Source organism: Crocuta crocuta, unplaced genomic scaffold, assembly GCF_008692635.1.
Source record: "Crocuta crocuta isolate KB4526 unplaced genomic scaffold, BGI_CrCroc_1.0 scaffold384, whole genome shotgun sequence".
In the NCBI taxonomy this organism is placed as follows: domain Eukaryota; kingdom Metazoa; phylum Chordata; class Mammalia; order Carnivora; family Hyaenidae; genus Crocuta; species Crocuta crocuta.
The window spans coordinates 399,260-424,773 of record NW_027532182.1 but is presented as its reverse complement, the minus strand read 5'-3'; the positions used below and the strand labels follow the sequence as shown (position 1 = coordinate 424,773).

Sequence of the window (25,514 nt, the reverse complement as noted above, 5' to 3'; positions counted from 1 at the left end):
ATACAAATCAATAGATATTAGGCAATCAAGTATTGCAAGTTCTGTATGAGATAAGTGTCTGCAGATTTGAGACAGACTTTAGACATTACAGGACAGGTCACATTACTGAGAATTAGGGAAGTACACATGATGTTTCTGGCACATTCTTTTTTTTTTTTCTTTAAAGAATTTACTTATTTAATGATATTTTATAAACTTTTTACTTTAGAATAGTTTTAACTAGAGGTGCCTGGGGGGCTCAGTCAGTTAAGCGTCCAACTTCGGCTCAGTCATGACCTCACAGTTTGGATTCGAGCCCTGCATTGGGCTCTGTGCTGACAGCTCAGAGCCTGGAGCCTGCTTCGGGCTCTCTCTCTGCCCCTACCCCCCTCACACTCTGTGTCTTAAAACATAAATAAACATTAAAAAAATTTTACAATAGTTTTAGCTTTACAGAAAAGTTGAAAGAATATTACAGCAAGTTCCCAAATGCTCCACACCTAATTTCCCTTATTATCATCTTAGATTTGTCACATTGTACATTTGTCACAATGAATAAAGGTATATTGACACGTGTTGACTGAAGTCTATATAAACTCCAATAGAATTTCCTTAGTTTTTACCTAATGTTCTTTTTGTTACAGAATCCTGTATTACATTTAAAGTTATCACGTCTCCTTGAGATTCCTCTTAGTTTCCTAGACTCTCCTTGTTCTTGGTGAGCTTAACAGTTTACAGGAGTACTACTTGTGTATTTTGTGGAATATCCTTTAATTTGGGTTTGTCTCAGGTTTTTCTCACGATTCTGTTGGGATTGTAGGTTCTGAGGGCAGAAGGTCACAAAGGTAAAGTACCCAGTTTATCACATGCTTTCAACATGACGTATCACTGATGATGTTAACCCCGCCCACCTGGCTGAGACAGTGTTCGGCAGGTTTCTCTACTGGAAAGGTGCTCTTCTTCCGCCAGACCCCCCAAACCATCCTCCCCAGAGGGAAGTCACCATGCCCAGCCCACTCTTAGAGGGAATGAACTTCTGCCTCACCTCCTTGAGGGNCTGGCTGAGACAGTGTTCGGCAGGTTTCTCTACTGGAAAGGTGCTCTTCTTCCGCCAGACCCCCCAAACCATACTCCCCAGAGGGAAGTCACCATGCCCAGCCCACTCTTGGAGGGAATGAACTTCTGCCTCACCTCCTTGAGGAGCAGTGCATCTACATAAATTAGTTGGAATTGTTTTGTACGAAAGATTTATCTATTTTCCCAGTCATTTCATCATTATTAATCATGGATATTTGTTTTATAATTTGGATTATAATCTAATGCTATGTTATTTTTTATTGCTCAAAGTGTTCCAGCTTGGGCCTTGGGAGCTCTTTCAGTTGGCTCCCGCATCCCTTTGACATGCCCTGTCATGTTCTTTTTGACCACTCTCTTACTTTCTGGTGCTATCACATGCTCCAAGCTCATCTTTTATAGTGCTGCTCTGTTCCTAGAATCTGCCATTTCTCCAGGGGGCTCTGGGTCCTTTTACTAGAGAATGGTGTCGGAGTCCTGGAGCTGGGCGTGGCATCTGCTCATGGCTCCTGGGCTGTCTGGAACATTGCTTTTGAAAGAAGATTTTCAGAAACTGGGAAAAGAGGAGCCACATGTATACTAAAGTTCTGGGATGAAATAAGAGAGAAGGGGCTGGAAGAGGCAGTCTAAGCTTCTTGCCGAATCGGCAGGTTTAGGTGGATACCATTCAGAGTCAGGTGGCCTCTGCTTTGGGGGGTGGTGCTGTCAACAGGCAAAGAAATGGCAACAGGTGCTCTAGGGTTGGGCTGCTCATTCAGGGTTCTTCAGGGGACTGACCTCCCCATTACTAACTAATTAGGGCTTTCTCTGCTCATGCCAGAGCAGATTCTAGCCCATTCTGTGTTCCAGGCACTACCCTAGGCTCTTACTGGACCCTCACAGCATCCTGCAAGGTACTTTAGGTATTAATGGCCGCACTTTACTGCTAGAAAGGCTAAGAACATGCCCAGCATCCCTGGGTAAGGGATTAACCTGGCATTCAAACCTCAGGATGGCCCTCAAATACTCTTCATTGCGCTGTGCTGCCCCTCATTGTGCTCTGTGAACTCATAGCTTTCAGTGCAGGAGTGGACTCTGGTGTCCCCAAGTTCATGGGTCCACCCTCTCTGCTTTCTCTGATCAGAATGGTCATCCAAGGAAAATGTAAAGAGTGTGTGTGTGTGTGTGTGTGTGTGTGTACGTGTGTGTACACATGTCTGTCCATCCTACAGGCTCTCCAGGAGCCGCTGCACAGATGCCCACCCCTACCTGGTAGGAAGGTATAACCCACCACAGCCCTGATGCTGGGAGCTACATGATGTTAGTTTCAGAAGAAAGGGAGCACTTTTAGGAGACCAAGAAGAAAGCAGGCTAGTGCAGCCCACAGCAGGGGACAGTGGCTGTGTACACATTTAAAGCTTCTTTCAAATATCTTTAATGGCATAAGAAAATGCTTTACCGTGTAATAAGTGAAATGATACAACACTGTGTTTTTTAAAAATATATCAATACTTCTTTAAGTAATGACATTGGGGTGATTTTTTTTAGCTTGTCCTGGGCTGTATTTTCTATACTTCAATGCAGTAANCTGAACATCGTTTCATGTGTCTGTTGGCCATCTGGATGTCCTCTTTGGAGAAGTGTCTGTTCATATCTTCTGCCCATTTCTTCACTGGGTTGTTTGTGTTTCGGGCATGTAGTTTGATGAGTTCCTTATATATTCTGGATATTAACCGAGGGAGCTTCATTCTTAGGATCATCCTCATCTGGGACTGATTTTCTTGTTAAATGTGTTTGTCTTATTTTTCTATGTGCTTCATCCCCATCTTCTGTCGGGACACTCCTTCTAAGGAAGCCCATTTTAGCATTTCATCATTGCCAAAGAATAAGTATGCTTAAAAAAAAAAAATCACATACGGATACAGCTTCATACTCACTAGGATGGTTTTAGCCAAAAAGACAGACACCAGCAAGTGTTGGTGAGGATAGAGAGAAACTGGAACTTTACAGACCACTGGCGGGAACATAAAGTGATTCCACGGTCACTGTGGAAAATATTTTGGCAGTTCCTTGAAAAGTTAAACATGGGGTTACCACATGGCCCAGCAATTTCACTCCTAGAGCAACTCTTAAGAGAAACAAAAATGTATGTGCTCACAAAAACTCGTATGTGAATGTTCATGGCAGCATTATCCATAATAACCCCAAAGCAGAAACAAACCAAATGTCCATCAACAGATGACTAGGTACACGAGAAGTGGTTTATCCATACAACCCAAGGTCATAGGGCTGCGGAAGGGAGTCAAGTACTGCGCATGTTATAGCATGGACGAACCTTAAAACCATTAAGCCATGTAAAAGAAGCCAGACGCTAAAGACTGCTTGTCTGACGCCATTTATAGGAACGGTCCAAGATAGGTGAATTCACAGAGACAGGAAGTAGGGTTGGGGTGGTGGTGGAGATGGACAGCGAGATGTGGCCACAAATGGGTGTAGGGTATCTTTTGGGGTGATGAAAGTGCTCTAGAATTAAATCGTGGTATGGTTTCCCAACTCTGTGAATGTACTAAAAGCCACTGAATTGTACCCTTCTAAAGGATGAATTTTATGATATGGGGATTGTATCTCAATTTAACAAAAACAACGGATTTTGACTTGTAAAGACCAGGCCCGGATTTCCTGGAATGGAGCAGGGAAGCTTGTGAGCTCTTGCTTCCAAGCTGTGTGATTGCGGGCGGGCAAGTTGCTTAACATCTTACAGCGTCGTGTTCTTAATGGTTAACGGGGGACACCGTTAAATCTCCAGTTCCATGGGACATTCGTTCTGACCCCGTGCTCCTTCTCCACATCCTCCTCCAGGCTACAGCTCTTAATCGCTCCCCCAGGAGGCCGGCTATCATCCCTGTAAGGGGACCTGCCATTTTACTTTTCTGTCCCTGCAGGAGAGCCCCTCTATTAAAACCACCCCTTCCGAGAGAGAGACTGGGGTCCTCCTGGGGGATGGGGCAGATAGAGGGCTCATCTGCCAAGCCGTTTCCAATGTTTATTTGAAGAACTGAGAGTCAAATAGGCAGTGGCTTTTTCTAAAACTTGTAGTTAATGGAAATGTCACGAAGGTTCTGAGTTCAAAGCAGCCATGGAGCCCTTGTGTTTATTTTTCAGATAAACACTTTCCTTCCCTTTCTCCCTCATCCCTCCTTTCTCTCTCTCTCTCTGTTTCTTTTTAAGGTAAAAGAGTAGGAGAGCTAGGGGCGAAGAGGGTGGGCTCGGGGTCTGCAAAGCCGATGTTTGCTGCTGGTGGATTAAACCACAGCAGTTGTTGGCAGGACCTTGCAGATGGGTTCAGTGCCCTTCCCCGGCCAGCCCGTATTTTGGATGAGGATCAGGGCCGGGGAGGGCTGGGGTTGGCGGTCATGCTGACACACCCTCTCTCACTCCTCTCTGCGGTCAGCACTCAACAGGCCCTTGCCCTCTGACGCCTGCCCTCTCAGACGTGCTATGGGAGGAGACTGACATCACAGATACGGTTTTTTCCCTTTAACGTCATCTGGAGGCAAAGCCGTTATTTTGGTTTGTTTTAATAGTGCAAGTGTCCAATCCAAGTTCCCTGAACATGAGTTTTTCAACTTACTAAGCGTCTACCGTGCCCTTGGAATGACAGGGATGGCAGAGAGAAGGAAGGAGTAAGACGAAAAGTAATAGCTTCTGCCCTTCGTAACCCCTCCTGTGTCCAGCCTGAGGACTCGGGAGAGGAGCCGAGTCTGGTGGCAGTCACAGTGAGCTGATGAGGACGGCCTCTGTCCACTGTGTGCCCCCTCTGTGCCTGGCACTGCACTGAGCCCCCATTCGTGTGGTCTCCGCTGCCCCTCACCCTTGCCTTCTAAAGGTGCGCGTTATCCCCATTCCAGACAGGGGGATCGGCTCCAAGAAGGCCACATGGCAAGTCAGCGGCAAAAGTGGAGGCCGGGCCTGCCTGACATATAAGCTGGAGTCCTAGCCACTGCGCTCTTGTCAGGGGAGGCTGGGCAGGGGGTGGCCGGTGCTGGGGAGAAAGAAGATGGACGCAGATGGGGGAAGCCACCAACGTTGAGGCTGCAGTCATGAGCATTTTAGACTCTGAACCAGTCTGGATATACGCACACGTGCGCGCGTGCACACACACACACACACACACACACACACACACACCACGCCCCAGAGTTGTGCAGGAATCCTGGCTCCCAGATTAAGGAGGGGCGGCACCATGGCACACGAGGAACTTGTGATGGAGAGCAGGGCCCCACCATGGGAAGGGGGGTTACTGGTGCGGACACAGGACCAGGGCTATAGAAGCTGCTGCAAGATGGAATTGAATTCAGTAAGAACTTTCTAGCTGTTGGAGCTGCACGTGGAGCAGGAAGGAGGAGGAAGTGAGTTTGTGGCCCCGGGATGGTGCCCTCAGACAGCCACTTGGCGTATTGGCTGGGTGTGTCAAACATCAGAGCCATGATCAGCTGGAGCTATAGGTCTTGGGCGTGGTGGGGACGGGGGTGAATATAGATAACATGGCGGCCACATGTTGAGTCTGAGCTGTGGGTAAACATGAATGGGGGTGGAGGCCGTGTGGTTTCTGTAGTCCCTTCCAGCCTTGGCTATATAAATATGTATGTGGTGTGTTCTGGTTTATTTTGGGGGGCGGGGGGAGGGTAGGAGACATGTTGTTTGTGTGTGTTTTTAGTAAAGCCCTGGGACAAAGTATCTCCTGAAACTTCGTCAAGGAGTTTAAAAGACTTGGGTTCTTTCTCACCTTGGCCATCTGGCAGGTGGCTTGGGGGTGGATGGTAAGATCTCCAGGGTGACAAATTGCTTCATTCAGCCTCAGTGTAGTTTGGAGCATGCTGACTGGTTAATGATTCGAGAATGACCCTGATGCTGGGCGGGCAGGAGACCGTTTCTGTGCCCTCCGCTCACCCAGACCCACTGCCCACTGGGTGTGACCCCCGCCCGGGGCAGAAGCTGCGAAGCGGAAATGGCAGCATTAGGATGGGGACAGGAGAAACTCCCCAGGAAAGAGAAGGCTCATCCGCTCAGGCACGAGTGAGAACGCAGGGGCTGTGTTGGTGGCGGCCTCTGCTCGCAATGATGATTGCGGGGGGCAGTGTGAACAGAGCCGGGGTGCTGCACATGAGCAAGTGAGGAAACCCTTTCAGTGCTGCTCAGATCCAAGAAAGAGCTGGCCCAGCTGTCTCGAGAGCCCTTCCCCCGCGCTGCCTCTCCTCTGGCCGGTAGCCAGCACATCTTGGGTCGGGGAGCGCCCTGGGGAAGGGGTTTTGCCCAAAAAGACTGATTCACTATTTCCACCGGGTCCGCGGGCTGTCTTGGTGGGCAGATCACACGCCAGCCTTGTAAACTCGCTCTGCGCTCGTCCGTGTGACGTTTATAGCCCCATGGGGAGCTGGCTTTTTAATGAGCCTAATTTGAGACCATAAGTAGGAGTTTGTAAAACAAACAGCGAGGGACTCCGGCCAAAGCCCAAAGTTGTAGTTGAAGCGTACAGGGTCACACACGGCGCTGCAGACAGGCTGAGACTGTGCCGTCCCCAAGGCAGCGGGACAGAGGAGCCCCCTCCCGGGGAAGCGGGCTGCAAGCCGCCTTTCCCCAGAAGCCTGCGGCTCGGCAAGAGCCCTTCCCATCTGGGTTCTGCACGGAGAGCACTGACAGTCCTGGGTTTCCCAGGGGGAGAAAAGGATCCCCAGAGGGGGCCTGTGTGCAAGTCCAGGGCTTGGTGTCAGCGGGCTGGAGGCCCCAGTGCCCCTCCCTGGAAGACAGCCCTATAGCTAGGCCTTCAAGGCCTCAGGGAGTCTCTCATCCAAAGACGCATGTGAGGAAACCCCACATCTTCCTGGAGATTTAATTCCCTTTTGGTGAGACCTGGTTTTCAAGTTAAGAAAGAGGTGGAGGGTGCTGATGTCTGTTAGGAGGGTCTGTTAATAAGGTCACCTCTCCAGCAGGTGCCAGGTAGGAAGGGAAGTTCCTCACCTCTCCGGTGGAGCCCTCACTTTGAGGGCTCTCCTCTGTGCTGGTGCACCGGGGTTTAAAGTGACTCGGGACACTCTGCCCACTCTGAAGTCATGTTAAAGGGGTCCTTCCTGACTCACCCAAAATAATGGGCGTCTAGAATGGTGTGTGCTGCAGCTGTTGAAAACGATGATGAGAAACATGATTGAGGCATCTTGGTGGCTCAGTCGATTAAGCGTCCGACTTTGGCTCAGGTCGTGATCTTACAGTTGTGAGTTTGAGCCCCGTCTCAGGCTCTGTGCTGACAGCTTGGAGCCTGGAGCCTGCTTCAGATTCTGTCTCCCTGGCTCTCTGCCCCACCCCCACTCAGGCTGGCTGTCTCTCTCTCTCTCTCTCTCTCTCTCTCAAAAATAAATAAACATTAAACCCTTTCCATGGCTCTGTATTGCCCTGAGGACAGAGCCCCAGCCTCTTAGACCCTTGTGACTGGTGCCCTCCACCCTGGCTCCTCCCTGAGGCCGGTCACATTCTGCTCATCTCTGTTCTACCCCTCTCAGTCCCTCCAAGGTGCTCTGGACTAGTGCCCGGGGTCAGCAGCATGGCCCCGGGGCCAAGTTTCACTGACACGTTTTTTCCTGTCTTCTGCAAGCTAAGAATGAATTTCATGTTTTTAAATGGTTAAGAATGTTCATTAAAAGAAGACCATTTCATGACACATGAAGATGATATGAAAGGCAAATCCGTGTTTATAGTTGCATACATGGAACACGGCCATGAGCCTTTGTTTGCATGTTATATGTCCACATTACACGGGCCAAGCTGAGTAGTTGTGACAGCGTTCTGCAAAGCCAAAAATATTTACTCTCGGACTCTTTACAGAAAAAGTTTGCTAACCTTTGGATTAGTACTGGCTCCAAGGGTGGGCGGAGAGAGGGCAGTGATCTCCATTAGCTACCTCCCAGGCTGCTCCAAATAAACACATAGTCTAGTACAAATAAAATGTTTACTGTACAAACACAACTTCATAACAGGTTCCCATAGGGCCTCTCCCCAACCTATCACTGCCCCTGAACCTTTCTAAATTGACTTTTCCTCCCTTAGAAGACCTTCATGAGACTGGTATTTACTCATCATCAACTGAGATGTCCCATCCTCCAGGAAGCCTTCCTTGACTACTAGGACTGGATAGTCTGGCTTGGACACCCCTCCTCTGGACTCTTTGTGCTGACTCTAGCCCTTTTCATACACTATTGACTTGGCTGGTATACCGTCTACCCTCCTTCCCTAGACTGCAAACATCAAGAGGGTAGGGAACTTGTCTGTTCATTTTTCTATCCCCCGAGCATAGCTACTTCTGCACATGGTTAGGCCATCTATAAATAGCTGTTGCATAAATGAGTGAGTGAATGAATGCAGAATAAATAACCCCTCTGTGGTGAATAAAGCATGATTCTTTATCAGTGTAGACCACAGTGGTCTTTAGGAAAATAATGGGATAGATTGGCTTCGGATACATCCCTTCCTCCTAATGGTGGTAAGTACTTTTATATGGTATCTGATGGCTTTATTCCAAAGCCATTGGCCCTGGGAATCAGTGAAGCCATTTGTAAGAATATTCCCATTTACTACATGCTTACTATGTGTCAGGCATTTTGCTAAATGCTAACTTAACATCTTTTAGTCCTCAGTCCTGAGAACTAGGAGATATTATTACTCTGCTCCTATTACTACACAGATGAGCAAAGTGAGGCTCAGAGATGTTAGGTAACTAGCCCAAGGTCACACAGCTAATAAGATTCAGAGCTGGGTTTTAAACCCTCTTCTCTCTGACTCATGCTGTTAAATCATCTAGAGAGTGTAATAGTCAAAACCCTTTGGGATGGGATCCAAAGCCAATTGAAGCAGGTTATATTTGTTAGAAGAACTGTAGCCTAGTAAATTTCTGACTAATGTACTCATGATCTGTTAATAAATGCCTTGGCCATCTGCCCGGGACCTTGTGATATGTGCCTCTTTTTTAACCCCCAAGGTGTGACTTGTACGTGTTTTGGGTGCTTGGTTCATTTATCCCTCTCCTCCGCTCTGGGCTGACCCTTGGGGACTTCTCTGCTCCCCTCTCCGTCCTGCTGCCAACACTGCTCTCTAACAGATGTGACTCAGGAACCACTCCTGGTCCAAGCTTTGCCTCTTCTCTCATCCGCATGCCCACCAGTCCCCCCCCTCCCCCCAGGCTGGCACCGGCAGCCCGCGGCTCCCTTTCTGGGTTGGTGATTCTGGTCATGTGGTATGAAGATTCCCCTGGCTGTCCCTGTCCTCAGGTACCAGCATAGCGCAGCCTGCACCTGTCACGGCAGGTGCTGGTGGTCTAGACCACCACGTGGCTGCATCGTGATCAGCGGTAGGTACACAGCTGGGCTGAGTACGGGCGGGTTGCTCCAGGAAGTACCACTGGTGACGCAGCCCCTGAGTATCTGAAGTCACCGCCAGGTGAAGGTTCTGGTTCTCAAAGGGGCAGATTCATGGAACGAGGTGCACAGACAAAATTGTACCTCCTCGTTAGCAATGCAGAACTGTTTCTGCCTGGATTTCTTCAAAAAGGAATATCCTTTCCTCTTACCCTCCTCCTTTTTTGGTAGTAATATTTCTATAAAACAACCATGTTTTTCTTTTATTTACTTTTTTTTTTGCCTCCATGAGCTCACAATGGTTTCATAATGGTTTTGTTTTTATTAAAAATATAGGCAGTCGTTATTTAATCAGTAGGAAAAAAAGTATGAAGAATAATGGGGAAAAAGTCATCTAAAATTCTCCCATGCAGAAATGACTATCTTTTGTATTAGATGATTCCCATTCCAGGCTCTTTATAGGTAACTCAGTTGCTGTAGTTTGCTTTTTAACATTCACTGGTTTTCTTTTTTTATTTTATATTTTTTAATGTTTTATTTATTCTTGAGAGAGAGAGACAGCGTGAGCAGGGGAGGGGCAGAGAGAGAGATACAGAATCTGAAGACAGGCTCCAGGCTCAGAGCTAGCTGTCAGCACAGAGCCGGAAACGGGGCTCAAACCCGTGAACTGTGAGATCATGACCTGAGCCGAAGTCAGATGCTAACATTCACTTGTTTTCTTATATAAAAATTCAGTTTCCAGTAACTGATTTCCTGCCACATTTGAAGTTCGAGAGATTCCTTTGCTCAGAAGGAACGTTGGTCATTCTCCTCATTCCCTCCCCACCCCCATTTCCCTAATAACAGTAACATTTTACTATGCCAATAAATTATGTTCGTTGTAAAAAAGGTTCAGAAAGCATGATAATTCAAACATTTTTATAACGCTTGCATAGAGAGAACCACTCTTACCTTGGTGGCTGTGTGCATTGATCGGGGGAAAGACTGATATTTTAGGGCGATGACTGTGTGTGTGTACGCGCCCATGCGTGCGGAATGTGTTGCCTTTATACAAAAGTGGCTCTGTGTCGGCCTTGGCTCCCAGGAGTTATGGCGCTCACCCACTGTGGGTCAAGGACGGCATTCGACAAAGGACCATGGTCATGTGGTGGCTTCTTTTTTTTTTTAAGGGGCGGCGGTTCCAAGGCTCACGCTTGCTGGTCACTCAAGTTCTTGGTGTGTTACATCAATGCTTTGCAGAGAGGCCACCCAGAATCTCTTAAAAAGTATTCTAAACATCATGGAGATGTTTTTCCACGGGAAAAAGCTCAGTAGGTCACTGTGAGTTTTCTGCTCCGTGCTGGCCGGTGTTGTGACTATTGCTGGTTTTTCCAGAGTTCACCTTTAGGTTTAATTTCCTGAAATCGATCTGCTTAGTTACTCTGGCTTTATTTCACTCTCTTGCAAAGAGGGGAAATGGCAATGAACAGACTGCATTTTATTAGGTTTTTCACTCGAAAAAAATTAAGCAGCAATCCATGATCTCTGCTGGTTTGTTCTTTCACGGGCTCCCAACGCACATCCCCTGGGTCTGTGACAGAACTGACAGGTACCTTAATGAAACAAGTGGCCAGAATGACAGTGAGCCTGCATCCCTCGAGATTCTGGGTTCACCCCTATTTTGGGGGGTTGTTTTCTGGGAGCCCCACTCTCCCCCCCATAAATCCTTACCCTGCTTGGAGTGCCCCTGAGAATGGGGTGAGTCAGCCCTGAGGTCACAGACACTGCTGTCAGCTGGAGGGGGAGGGGTGGCCCCACGGCCAGCTCCCCACACGGGTCTGCTGCCCGCAGGCCCTGGACTGTCACAGCTTCCAAAGGGAGGTGAGCTCCAGCCCAGAACTGATGGTGAGGTTTGCTTTTTACCATCTTTTTAAAAGAGCATCGGGGATCCTGGCAATGAGCACGTTGTACTTCAGCAGCCTTTGATCTTGCCCTTGGTTCTCGGCCCCTAGCTCCCCAGGCAGCCATAAATGTGTCTTATTATTTTACTGTTTAATAGTGAGCTCCTAGTCCCCTGGGCCTGACTTAACTGGAAGACCATCTTTAGCCAGTGGTGTTCTGATAGCTTAGCCAGAGTAAGGTGCTAACCAGAGCACAATTATGTTTGGTTTTAATTTCCTGACCCTGAAGAAGAGAAAGTGCACTGCTAATCGGTCTGGTGAGTGGAGGAGGACACGTTCTGTTCCCGGGCTTGAACGCGGAGAGCTGCACGTGAGAGGCGGTGGTGCATGGTGCTTACCAGCATGGATTCCAGGGTCGGACAGGCTGAGTCAGAATCCCACCTCTTCCATTTTCTAGCTTAGTGACCTCAGCCAAGTGACCCAGCCATCAGTGTGCCTCATTGGTAAGTAGAGCTAGTAATAGTATTAGTTACTAGAAATAAGACCACTGCCAGGGTCTTCGTGTGGGCTCATCCCATTCCTGGCAGAGAGTACCGCTCCCTACGGGGTAGCCCATCTCCATTCGTTATTAAGCCATGATTAAAACCTGCTTCCCGAACTCAGACCACACTCCTCCCTCCCGATCTCTCATCTTCTCCCAATTGAACTTTTGGACCTCACAGTATCGTGGTCTCCTCTTCAGATGGGTCATGGCCAAGAGTGAAATGAACTTTCAGTTATTCCTGATGAATCCTTTTTACGTGCATGACTGACAGTTCACCAGGGTTTTTTTTCTTGTTTCCTTCCTCTTCCTCTTGCCTCAACAGCCTCCCCCAACCTTAGAATGTCAGGAGAAATGCCACTCGGCGAAGTTTTTCTAGAATTGACTGTCCTTATGCTCTATCTGAGTCTCTCTGAAACTATTCATGCTTTAACTTTTCAGCACTTTGTTTCAGGATGACTAATATCCAACACTGGGCATTAACTGTGCTATATATAAAATTCCAGATCAGAGAATGGAAACACTTTTCAAAAAGTAAAAAAGTGTTGGATTATGCGGGCTATTTGGAAACCGTTCAGTGGGGCCATATAATTTTTATTTTCAGAAGCTTATGGATTGAACCCCGCCCAAGCTTCCAGCTCCTAAGAAAACCAGTAGAATACACTCTGCCAAGTTTCCTCACAAGGGCAATAAAAGAGTAATCCACTGCATCCCGGTTTTCATTTTAAAGAAACAGGAGACAGGCGGTGGCCTCTGCCGTCTTCACAAATGAGCTTCCCTGAGCAGGTTGCTAGTGAGTCCGGGGGCAGTGTCAGGGGCAGGGGCGGGAGAGAGTACTGCACACACAGGCTTGCACAGGTATCCGGGCCCACTGTATTCACGCTGCCCTGCAAAGAACATTTACGGGTCTGGGGAGAGCACTGGTAATAGCTTGTTGAGTTGAGGGGACCGTTATATTACAGTCTTGATGGTGTTTTGATGACTGGTCAGAAAAGCTCACCCATAAATCTATCCAGTTTTCACACACACAAAAGTACATCTTTACCTTTAAAACTGAGTGTGTGTGTGTGTGTGTGTGTGTGTGTGTGCGTGCTGCAGAAGGATACTAGAGTTACCTTTAAAATTGCGTGTCTGTGTGCTGTGGAGGGATACTAGAGCTGCGGGGGGGGATTAAACCATAGGAAATAGTAATCACAGGGTCTGTTTGTTCCCACTGTNTGGTGGTGGGGGGGGAGGCTCTGGAAGGCTCCACTTCAGTGCTAGAGCACACAGAGAGGCCAGAGTGTAGGATCCGGGTGCTGGAGAAGCCTCAAGAAGCCACCCCGAGAACAGAATGAAATCCCCATTGATTTGGCCTTTGGACTAAGCCCTGCTTCTGAAAACCCTGAGCACCGAAAGTCTGGTTTGTCAACCCAGTGTGCAGTCNGGAGGCAAGCTGCAAACTGAAACCCAGGTTGATTCCTGTTTGGCAACCCCTGGCAAGAAGGTGGGGTTCCCAGGCCTCTGCTCCACCCATCACCCGTTTCCCATGTAACTCAAGGGCGCCCTCTCTGGGCACTGGTGGAGAATCTCTTGGGAAGAAAATGCGTTGCTTTTCCAAACCCAGGGCTGGCGCAGAGCCAGGTGACCAAATTCACAAAACAGCTTGGAGAAACAGGGAGCAGATATACGTAGGCTTCTTAACTCTGCCGATTTCCTGGGAGGCACTGGGGAATTCCCCCATTCACTGGCAGAATTGTTTTCATCCTTAAATTTCAGAGAAAGAAAATTCTTCTTACCTATGGAAAAGGTACTTCACTGCCCTTGTTGCGGGGCAGCGGGGAGTCATGGAAGAGGACCAAGCCAGACTAAGTAAGAGGACTGACCAGAGGAAGGGCTGGCAAGGATGGGGCAGACAGGAGAGGAGGCTGCTGCAGTATCTGGTGAGGGGAGACAGTGGCCCGAACTGAGGTCCTGTCCCTGGCAGATTTTCCAGACGCTGAAGTGGCAAAAGCATCAAGGCTTGCGGTTGATCGGATGCATGCAGGAGGAGAGGGAGGCTTGATAAGGATGACTCAGGGACGGTCCTTGTGCAATTGGGTGGATGTGGCATTGTGCTCAGGAGGGGACGGTGGAGGAGGCAGCCGCAGCTTCAGGGGATGAGATAATGAGTTCCGAGATTCAGGAGTTGGGCAACCACACTGAGAAAAATCGAGTGAGGGAAGATTATGGTTCCATGTGCAGACTGAGTCAAAGCACACACGCGTGGAACATGGTTTCCACAGAAATGCTGGTTTTATAGAAGGTAAAGGATAACTCGATCATAGTTACTGCCTCTTGCTGCTCCCAGACTCAGTAGGTCATGTCACAGTAATGATCTGAGTTGATGCCTGTGGGTTTTCACTGTAACTTTACAGAGTTCAGCAGGATTGATCAGGGATGTCCTTGTGAACTGATCAAGGGAGGCATTCCAGCATGCTTTCTTTTCAATCATGACTGAAATAAGCAATGTTTCCTAAAGATTTTACTAAATGGAAAAAAGGGAGATGCTCTTTCTGTGTGTGTGTGTGTGTGTGTGTGTTTTAAAATCCCTTTTTCCAGAATGACCTTGCCCTGGGCCCCTATCATAGAGCTGGGAATGTGTGGGGGCTAAAAAGGCACTGAAGTGATGAGAACGTAAAGATTTTCCATCTCCAAGGAGAGCTGCTGAGGAAGAGGCTTATATAAATTTCAGATTGACATAAAAAAGGCTTTTGTAGGGGCAGATGCAGAAGACAAGTGGTAGAGCTGCGTTCTGGAAAGATCCGAGGGAATAAGAGAATAGCCTCCATCTGTAGACTCCGTGGGCGGCCTCCAGGGAGCCCTGGCAAGAGGTGCTTAGAAACCCATTAAAAGGAAAGTCCTATTTCTGGATCTTGGTCTCTCTTTCCTCCTGTCAAACCCCGAGGCCCAAACAGAATGGAACCCCTCTTCTCACAAATCTCCCAGGGTCGTTTAAAGGACAAGGTGGCCACAATTAGGCCACCATTTTATTTCAGTAGCTTGAGACTCAAGAGATTGAAATTCTAGTGCCAGTTCTGTTTCTGACCCTCAGTAACCTTGGGCACGTCTTCCTTGGGCCTCGGTTTTCTCATCTGTAAGATGGGTGCAGAGAATACATCATGAAGTGTTGGGGATTCAGTGTGATGGTGCATGTGGGGTGCACAGTGCCTAGCACGCAGTAAGCCATCAATGGAAGTCATATGTGCCTGTTCTTGGTAATGACTGCCCCACCTCCCTTACTGGAAGAATACATTGCTCAACGTTAAACGTCTCTTAAAAGCAAAAGGTACTATGCAAAAGCTCTGATGTCATCAATTATTATTATTAATAATAGGTTCATAATTACTTTTGCCACAATAGTAAGTGAAAGCCCCATTGCTGGGTGATGACTAGGAAGATGGGAACTATTATTAATGGAGGTGCCAGCTCCTGTTACTGGATCCATTGACATAATATTTCTCGCTAGAAATCCTTTGACAAATCGGCTGAATTTCCTATTCCCTTGCCCTAAGCACTGTAAATTTGATCCACATGTCCCGAGTGTTGTTTCTGTAGATTCATAGTGAAGAAGGGAGGGGGAACAGAGCCTGCACAGAATCCATAGATGTGTGGAAACTCTCCCAAATGTTGGGGCTGTCTGTGGGTTGGAGCTTGGAGAGAGAGAGAGAGAGTGTGTGTGTGTGTGTGTGTGTGTGTGTGTGTGTGTGTGTGTTGGAGGGGGTGCAGATTCCCTTTCATTTTACTCATTTTAATGCTCAGAGCCAGCTCTCCCTAATGTGTTTGGGTACTCAGGGAGAGTTTCTGCTCTGGAGAACAGGGTTGGGGGGCAGGGGGAGCCCGATCGTGCTCTCTCCCTCCTCCCACTGGGAAGCCTGCTTTGAGGAGGTGCTCTGATGCCCTGCCTCACTGCGTCAGCACAGATGTGACGGGAGGGACCACTGCCATCCCGGAGGGGTGAGGGGAACTCAGGGGCCAGGGAGGCAGCACAGAGGAGGGCAGGGAGGCTGGGTCAGGGGATGCGCAGGCGAGGAGAGCAGGGCTGACTGCCAGCTGAATGTGCAGAGCGGTCAGAGACCTCTGCCAGGGTCTGGACAGAGGAAGAGTTTCATGTGTGTTCGCCCCGATGGGAAAGGTACATACAGGATGCAGCAGGCGGGCTTCCTGGGTGAACCGGGCAGTAGTGAGACAGCTGTATTGGCACATGCACAGACCACCGATCTGGGACAGCCACGGGTGAGGCTTGGCGGTGCGCTCATTGGATGTAGGCTTACGAGAGGCGTTAAGTATATACATTTGAGAGCCCGTCAGATCCAGATTCAAATCCTAGCTCTGCCACGGACTTGAACAAGTTATTCAAACTCTCTGAACACCAGTCCCCCATCTAAAATGGGGACAGCACTGCCTACCTTGTAGAAAGAATAAATTAGTGAAAATTAAGCCTACATTCCCAGCATGTAGCAAAAATGATAGCGACAGCCCCCAGCAGAGCTTTTCCTCCAAGTCACACACTGGGGGAGCATTGACACCTGACATCTCATCAGTCCTCACAGCCACACTGTGAGTGAGGTGCTCTCCTTATCTGTGCTTAACATGCAAGGAGTCTGGGGCACAGAGAAGTGCAGTAAGCAGCCAGAGATCACACCTGGCTAAGCGACAAAGCCAGATTCGGGAGCCCAAACATTCCAGCTCCAAGCCCCCATCTCCACCGTGCTGCTCACCACCTATGGCTGTCGCCATCCTCATTACATTTCTGTGTGTGGGACAGGGAATTCTAACCCAGATTTGGCCACATCCCAGGGGCTCTCCAGCTATCTCAAGGAATTTTAAGAGATATTCCCAAAAGTGACTGATTACGTTCTGGTGGGTATTTTTCTTTAAAAAAAAAAGTGCAGAGGGGTGTTGGACAAAGATGCATTGATCCCAGAAAGGGCAGTTACCAAAGGTTGGGAATCTCTGTGGCCACATGCTCTTAAGAACCAACATGTAATTTTAAGCCAGACTGTTCTTGCTTTTCTGGTGCTTTCTAAGAAGTCACACAGTGAGTTGGAGAAATGTACAGGCTGTCACCCTCTGGGATTGATTCTGACAGCTCTGTCCCTCTGGTGCCGAAGTGCTAATGAAAAACACTAATTGGACTTGGCCAGTGGCTGGGATACATCCCCTCCTTGGAGTGGAGAAGACAGCGTCTCCTACACTTTGGTCTGTCCTCGTCCCCTTCTTGACAGGAAGAAGGAAAGGGGGCAGCATGAGGATGTGAGAAGACTCTGAGGGGGGGGTGGGTATCCCACCCTTTGGGCAGGCATGGTGGACATTTACATCCCCTGAGGCCCATTGAAGGCACAGCCAGGTCTCTTTGTCGCCCCAGCATCCTGAATGGAGCACAATGCCTGGGCCAAGGGAGGCGGTCTAAATATGGTGAACAGAGGAGTGAAGGAGTGAATGAATTCCCCTGTAGCCCGTGAGCTTGTGGAGGCCAGTTCCTTGTGCAGCTCCAAGAAACCACATCTACAGGGGGGCCACTCCTCGTTCCGGCTTCTGTAGAAGTCAGATATCCTCAAGTGCAGCTTTGAGATTTTCTCACTGACCCCGCACCCCCACTTCCCACAAGCCCCTGCCGGCTCTACCCGAAGCTGCAGAGCTGGGTCTGTGGACCTTTGCTTCCTTCCTGAACTTACCTGTCTGCCTATTTCCACACAGGTGTCCTCTCTCTCCCTGCGTACTTCAGTCCTTACAATGGCGGGTCCCTGGGCCATGATGAGCGAGCCGATGCATACGCTCAGCTGGAGCTCCGGACCCTGGAGCAGTCCCTCCTGGCCACCTGCGTAGGAAGCATCTCCGAGCTGAGTAAGTGTGGGGCGTCCCAGTCTAGCTGGCTCTGAGGGATAGGTCGGGGAAGAGCTCGCCTTCTGGATTCTGGCCTCGGCTGCCTCCTTCACACTTCTTGCCTTCTCTGCAAGCCGGATCCTTCCGGGCCAGGAGTGCAAACTTATGGCCCACAAACATGCATGGTTTGGTTGGCCTGCGGGCTCGATCACACACAAATCTGGACTTCTGGTTTCCCTTGAAACATCAGATGACCATTCCTGCGTGGCAGCGATCAGGGGGAGCCTGCATTACCTACACGGTCATCTACCTTAGTATTTTATAGCCTGGCCCCAGATGCTCTGCATTTATTTATTTAAAAAAAAAAATTTTTTTTTCCCTGAGAGAAAGAGACAGCAGAGGCAGTGGAGGGTAAGAGAGAGAGGGAGACACAGAAGTTGAAACAGGCTCCGGGCTCTGAGCTAGCTGGCAACACAGAGCCCGACGCGGGGCTCGAACCCACGAACCATGAGATCATGACCTGAGCCAAAGTCGGACGCTTAACCAACTGAGCCACCCAGGCGCCCCTGCTTTGTATTTATAACTGTTATTCTTCCTTAAAAGAAAGCACCCCTTGAAATCTCAGTGTAGAAAATGAAAGATGGAAGCAGAGCTCCTCTGGCTGAAGGGAGGCTGTGGTGGTGTGGCCTCAGCCCTGCAGTGGCCTGGGCTTCTCCCAGGATCTCGGGCTCTGTGCAACACAGGGGAGGGGGGAGTGCCTTGGTCTAGGTCATTACCGTTTGGCAGCTGCTTGAAAAGAGTGTGTTAGGCAAGAAATTTCATGCATCTTCTGATCTCTCTCTCTCTCTCTCTCACTCCCTCCCAATTATTTAAGAAATCAAACTGCCCACTCCTCCTTAGTTCTCCCTTGCACCATTGCAAGGCCCACCACCGAGCAGTCCCACATACAGGAGCAGAAGTGCATGGCGTGGTAGCCGGTGGAGTTTTCCTCTGCTCTCGCCCCTCCCATTTCTGATTTCTTCGAGCTTCCTGAATGGTAAATGACAGCATTTTTGCTTCTTCAGAACACAGCTTCCTCCTTTCCTCCCTTCCTCCGTCCTTCCTTTCCCTTCCCAGAGCAGGAAAGAAATGCCTGATTCAAGATTGCAGAGCAGATTCATAATAGGTCTGGGAGAGAAAGCAAGATTCCCAGCTGTCTGTCTCCTGGGGGCGCCACAGTGGTCAGGGCCGGGGCGTAGCCACCCTGGGACCCTGGAGGAAGTGGGCTCAGCTATGTCTGCCTTAAGTGGACACCCTTCAAATTGCTTCAAGCTGAGGGCTTTCTAGATATGGCCAGCAGTGCAGCCACCAGCATCTCAGACGGCTGAGATCAGGATTGGAGTCTGATCCTTCGCCTTTGACCTTGGCAGCTTCTGTGTGCATTACAGTCCACAGCGAGGCAAAGGGAAGGCTGTTCAGAAACTCTCCTCAAGGGAAGGGCTTGTCCTCATTCTGCCCTTAACATTCAGCCCCTGTTAGTTCTTCCTTTTATAAATAGCCCACGTTTTAGTTTGCCCCTTTTGCCACCTCCACCCCTATCAACTCAGCCCAAACTAGAGCCATGTCAGATACCACCCATCTGCTCAATATCCCTCCGTCCCCCCGCCCCATGGCTTCCCAGCTCACTCAGTGAAATCCCAAATCCCCGCCATTGCCCAGGATCCAATATATGATCTGGCTTCTTTGCCTCCTACTCTACTGTTGGTGACTGTGCTCCAGCCACCCTGGCCTCCTGGCCAGGATTCTCCCGCCCGAGGGCCTTTGACCCCCTGCCTGTGACCATTTCTCCCAGACACCCAAATATGTTCATCCTTCATTTTCTTCAAGTCTCTGCCCAAATGATACCTTATTAGACAGGCCTTCCCTGAGCACCCCCTTTTCATCCCTCCGTCTCCCCTCTAACGACTTCAGTTCATTCAAAGCACTGGTCACCACTTAACACGTATCATATATTTACTTGTAAATAGTTTATCATCTCTTTCCTCTGACTAGAATATCGGCTTCATGAGGATAGACTGCTCTGTTTTGGTCTCTGCTGTACTGTATCCCCATGATTAGAATAGTACCTGATCTCGTGTGTGTGTGTGTGTGTGTGTGTGTGTGTGTGTGTGTGTATGAACGAGTTCTGAATGGTCCAGCGTTTTCTTCCTGAAGCCCACTCAGGGCAGTCCCCATCCTGACCCACGCGGTCCTCAGGGCCAAGGGAGGAGGCGCCCCGGCATCTTTCCCTGGACCACAGAACAGGCTGAGTCACGTGCCACGTTGCCCCACCTCCCTCACCCTGAAACTAGGGTTTTTGCAAACTCACTCCACAGGAGGGAGGAGACAAAGGTGGAGGCAGATAATGCAGCTTTTCTGAAACCGAAGAACTTAATGGGGCTAGTGATACTTGGCACTGAGCTCCTTGGACCTAAAAGTTTACCCCGGATTTAACATGCATTAACTCCCTGCACCTGACCCAGCCTGCCGGGTGGGTATAGAAGCTTCTTGTCTCAGGCCCATAGAGAACTTAGGCACCTGTATGTCTCTCTGTCCCTCTCTCCCTGTGAAAATGTGAATGGGAGGGAATACGAGATAAACAAAACTAAACCTTTCTTTTTAAAGGTAGCCAGATGGCCGAGGCCTCATTTTGAAGGCAGAGTAGTAGCATCCCAGACTCTTGCCTGCTGTTTTCATTTGATGGCTCATAACAAGGGTTGGACAGACCAGAAACCTGTAGCACCTCTCACCAAGGCTCTCATGATTAACAAGCAGTGAGGGCTTGCTTTTTGGTGCCTTATAGGCATTTCTGGGCTTCAGACTGAGCTTTCATCGAGCCTAGGATCGGCTGCTTCTCAAGTGCAAGGGCATTTCTGAAGCAGTTCTGAGCCCCCACCTGCACTAAAGCAAGAGTGTCGTCCAGTCTGGGCCATGGCTTCTCGAATCAGCCGTGGTGATGGGCCAGGGAATCTGTGTCCCCACTCTGTTTGCCGACTGAAACCTCTATAAAATACAATGAAAACGAATGTCTTCAAAAATGAAATCAAAGACATGTAAAATGCAAGCCAATTTGTAAAAAGTTATTAGACATAAAATCACTCTGTCAAATTACTGTGAGACTTTTAAAAAACAATTTTTTTATGTTTATTTTTGAGAGAGACAGAGAGACAGAGACAGTGTGAGTAGGGGAGGGTCAGAGAGAAAGGGACACACAAAATCTAAAGCAGGCTCCAGGCTCTGAGCTGTCAGCACAAAGCCCAGTGTGGGGCTTGAACTCACAAAGTGTGAGATCATGACCTGAGCCGAAGTCGGACACTTAACCGACTGAGCCACCCAGGTGCCCAAACCCTGAGACTCTTTTAAAGCTCACTCTCAATTTCTGGAATTAACTTGTTGTGATCCAGTACAAAACAACAACAACAAAAACAGTAACACACAGTTTGTAGACTGTCCCAGTGTGCAGACCACACCATGGAGCAGTGGCCAAGGGCATGCGTCTGGGAGGCAGGGTCCCCAGCTCAAGTCCTGGTTGGTTCACTTGCCACCATTTAACGTCAGCGAGCCTGGTTCCTCGTCTGTAAAATGGAAATGTGCCAGTTAAATGAGATTTAACCTCTGCTCTCCCCACTTGCAAGCCTGGGAAATGTAAGGTGACCGAGGGGAAAACCACCCCGGGGAGACTGCCCAAAGCGAGCTGTTTGCTTCGGCTGTGAGTGAGGGATGCACACCCTGTGAGTTTTTAGACGCCTGGCCTGCGTTGTCTGCAGGCACCTGCTCCTTGGTCTGCGAGAGACCACCTTTGAAGCATTTCCACAAGGTCTCCTTCCTTTCTCTCTCTCTCTCTCTCTCTCTCACTCACTCATGTGATTAGGGGCTCTCTGACTTCTCCCCCTGGCCCTGTGACCCTGCCAAAAGTCACAGCATTTGACCTGGAGAAATGGAAGCCAGGTTTCAACTTCTTGAAGCCAAGTTAGCTGTGCAACTAGCTACTGGGAGGCGGGTTGGCCTGAGGATTGTCGGTGCCAGTTTCTGCCACCCAGGAGCCCGAGAGCAGGGCTGGGAGCTGGCATTGCAGGACTCAGACTCCTCCTCTCCTGGGAAGTGTGGGGTAAGGCTCGATGGCATAGAAAAAATCCTGGAAGCAAGGCCCCGGGAGGTGGAGCGGAGAAGAGAGAAATAACAGAAACAGGACAGGAATATAATGCTGTTACAGTTCATCTTTACCAGGTACTCTGTGCCAAGCGTGATGTTACATGCTTTACATTTATTATTTATTTGAAACCTCAAAATGTTTAGGTGAGATACAATGATTCCATTGTACAGGTGAGGATGAGGAGGCTCTGGTGAGTAACTTACGTAAGGCACAGGGTTGGAAGTACCAGAGCCCTGACGAAGCCAGGAGTGTCTGACTCTGGAATCTGCGCGCTCACCCGCTAACCTGGTGAATCTCTCACCTCACGGGACATTAGATTCGCCAGGGGAGCTTTTACAAGATAGGATGCGTAGGTCCTGCCCCAGACCTATTAAAGCAGAGTCTTGAGGGTGCGAGCTGGGTGTCCGCAAGTCACCGCTCTCAGCCGCTCCAGGGGCACCAACGAGGAGCAGAGTCAAGTGCAGAGAGAGGGAGGAGGGAGGCGGTGGGGGTGGGGCCCGGGGCTCTCCTTCCTAGTGGAGATCACCGTTCCAGGGGTGTCATCTTCCCTTGCTGAGGCTGTCCCAGGAGAACTTGGCCACTAGTGGACCTAAGTGCAGCGCCCCGCCCCCCCCACCCAGAAGCTGTATTTTAAAATGAAATGAATGCATAAGGCTAGTTTTTTTTATTCTGTAAATGCCTGCTAAGCACCTGTTATACATAGACCCTGTGCAGGGTGCTAGCAAGCAGTGGGGCAGAGAACCAGACTCGCAGAAGCTATAGAATGAAGGCCAGTTGAATAAATGAACCGGTTCTGCCATACATTGAATGGCACTTCTCCTCACCAGGTTAAAACCTGCTTGTTTTTCTCGCCTTAGGGCCAGCCTTGTCCAGAGACACTGCCACTGGCCCACAGGGGAGACCCCTCCACCCCCACTCTTCCACCGCCCCCCCCTCCACAGTTTTCAGGCCTAAGGAGAATGGAAGGGTGACACTTTTCCCAGAATAAAGGGTTGGCAGGTGCCTGGGGCTGTTTGGCCCATCCTTTCTCAGCATTGTGGCCTCACACAATGATGGGACATTTCCTGTCCCAGGCCAGCGGGATGTTGAAAAGGCTTGACTTGGGCAGAAACACGGCACAGGATATGGGGACCCAAGGACCCCACAGACTTCAGTGATTCAGGCCTGGGTCACAGTTCAGTTCGTGGACTTTGGAGTCAGAAGCCTGCATTTGAATGTAGACTCTACCGTTTCCTAGCCACAGGACCCTGGCTGGGTAAGCTCTGTCCACCGTGGCCTCCCAGTGACCAGGGGAATGGAGGGGGTCAGTAAGTGTTTGTTTACCAGATAACCCTCCATTTCCTCACCTGTATAATGGGGATAAAACCCGGCCCCAGCATTTTAAGGATCAAAGGAAACCCTGTTTGTAAGAAATTGAACACGCAGCACATAGGGAGCGCCCAGCAGTGGTGACGATGGTAGTGTTCCCTGATGCGTCGGAGACGGAGATGCCTTCCCTGCTGAAGGACCTGGGCTTTGCACAGGACAGCACGGGGCAGTCACCGCCCTGCTGGGTGTCACACCCTGGCGCTGGGTGTCACAGGCTGGGCCTCCCTGTGCACAGAGCCACGGGGTGGTGGAGGGAGTGGGGATGTCGAAAAAGAAACCACATTAGCATAAGTCCGGGAGGAGATGGTCCCGCCAAGGCTGTTCAGCTGTTAGGGCAAAACCGGCAGTGAAAGGAACACTTGCTCCCGTGTGTCTGGGTGACAGTCTCCACCTCCCCCGCCTCTTGGCTCCGAGGTAAACGGTAATTAGGCACCCAGGCCAGGGGGGCCATTTCCCATTAACTGCAAGTAGCCTTGGAAGAATGTGGGCCGCGAACTCAGACTCTTTCTTTTCTGTGTCGCCCTTCTGCCCTCCCCGCCAGGCGACCTGGTCTCCCGCGCCATGCACCACATGCAGGGGCGCCACCCGCTGTGTCCTGGCTCCAGCCCCGCCCGCCAGGCCCGCCAGCCCCCCCAGCCCATCACCTGGTCCCCCGACGCCCTCCACACGCTCTACTACTTCCTGCGGTGTCCACAGATGGAGTCCATGGAGAACCCCAACCTGGATCCCCCGAGGATGGCTCTCAACAATGAACGGTAGGGGTCTCCCTGGGCTGCACACCTGCGGCGGGGGGCACTGCCCAGTGTGCGGACCGACCGGCCGACCCACCGGCACCAGCCTGCGTGCCTATGAGGAAGCGGCTGGTACCGCAAGGCTGGCGATTCACATGAATCAAGGCCCAGCCCTGGTGTGTGGTGGGACTTTTCACCCAGGGTGGAGGCAGCACGGAGTCTCTGAGGCTCACAGAGGGTTTTGGCTTCCGTCTCTGATTTTCCAGCTCTAGTGCTCACTTCCTGGGCTCTCTGAATTCCCTTTGCCTCCTTTATAAACACGGGTATTCACGCCTGCCTGGAAAGGAGGTAGTGAGAATGCAGTGAGCCAGGGCCCTGAGAAAAAGCACGTAGGACAGTGTCTGGGCAGTACCTGGCCCTCTGTCAGTGGCGGCTGCCACCTCTTTTGATCATGATGATGCCACCATTCTCCTTGTTGGTGGTGAGGGTCTGAGGCATTGGGGTCTTGCCACAGACAAGAACGGCCTGCCTCTGGCACTTTAGTGGTTGAATAGCCCCAGGATCCAGGCCTTCTGCTCTCGCCAAGGGAGCCTAACCCTTCCGCATCTGGGAGCAGAGCTGTTAGAACAGATGTGAAGGTTTTGCACTGCACAAGGGGACCCACTGAGGGGCACAAGCAGAGGACAAGTACAGGGAATTGTCAGCCCGCAGACAGGGTGGCTTTTCTAGTTGGTCTTAGAGGGCTTTCCCTAGAGAGAATCCTTTTTTATAATTTGCCCAGAATATCATATATGGTGGCATGAGCCTCACCTGGAGGCCAACGTGGCCGCCCACTGGCTCTGCCCACGGGCTCAGGAGTTGTGTGCTTGAAGGTCCCGGGAGTGAAAAAGACTTGCTTTGGTTTAGGAAGCCCCACCAGCGCACATTCCACCGTGGAGCGGGCCCTGGAGAGCGAGAGAGGCCCAGGGGCTCTGTACCGCAGGGTGGAGGAAGGTGGCCTGCGGCCTTGACGAGAGAAGGCTGCTGCTCTCCCAGGCCCCGAACCCAGCTGCTGTTGCCTTTGAGCGGCACTGGGTCTCGTCACCTTTGTGGTTCTCACGGCTGTTCCTCAGCCAGGCCCACTCCTCCACTGCCCTCTGAGTCACGGGAAGCAAAGGCGCGATGCACCCCAGTTTGTTCAAAACAGCCATCGTGAAACACGGGAAATCCTGTGGACATGTGGGAAACCTGGCAAGCTGGGAATGCAGTGGTCTGGGTGTAGACAGCGTTCAAGGACGCTGAGAACTTTGTGCAAGGTTTCAGGCCTCCTTGGACCTCAGCATCCTCTGCTGTAACCAGAAGGGTGATAATGACACCGTTGTAAGGATTAAATAATGATCGTCGATATTTACTGAGGATTTACCACGTGCTAGGCCCTGTGCTGAGCACTTTACATGTGAACACTCAGTGTACACACAGGAAATGGGCGTGCTTCACAGCCCCATTTTACAGATGAGTAAGTGGAGGCAGAGAGAGATTTGATAACTTGCTGGGGCCACATAGGCT

At 50.1% G+C, this 25,514-nt stretch overlaps 1 protein-coding gene across 1 annotated transcript in view; it reads left to right on the top strand.

Annotated features, from left to right (window-relative positions):
- Window positions 1–25,514, top strand: part of ABTB2 (ankyrin repeat and BTB domain containing 2) — a 170,971-nt gene that overhangs the window by 108,768 nt on the left and 36,689 nt on the right. Inside the window, exons 2-3 of the mRNA XM_077777477.1 lie at window positions 17,574–17,720; window positions 23,780–23,993. Coding sequence (XP_077633603.1) covers window positions 17,574–17,720; window positions 23,780–23,993 — 361 coding nt within the window. The remainder of the gene's footprint in view (window positions 1–17,573; window positions 17,721–23,779; window positions 23,994–25,514) is intronic.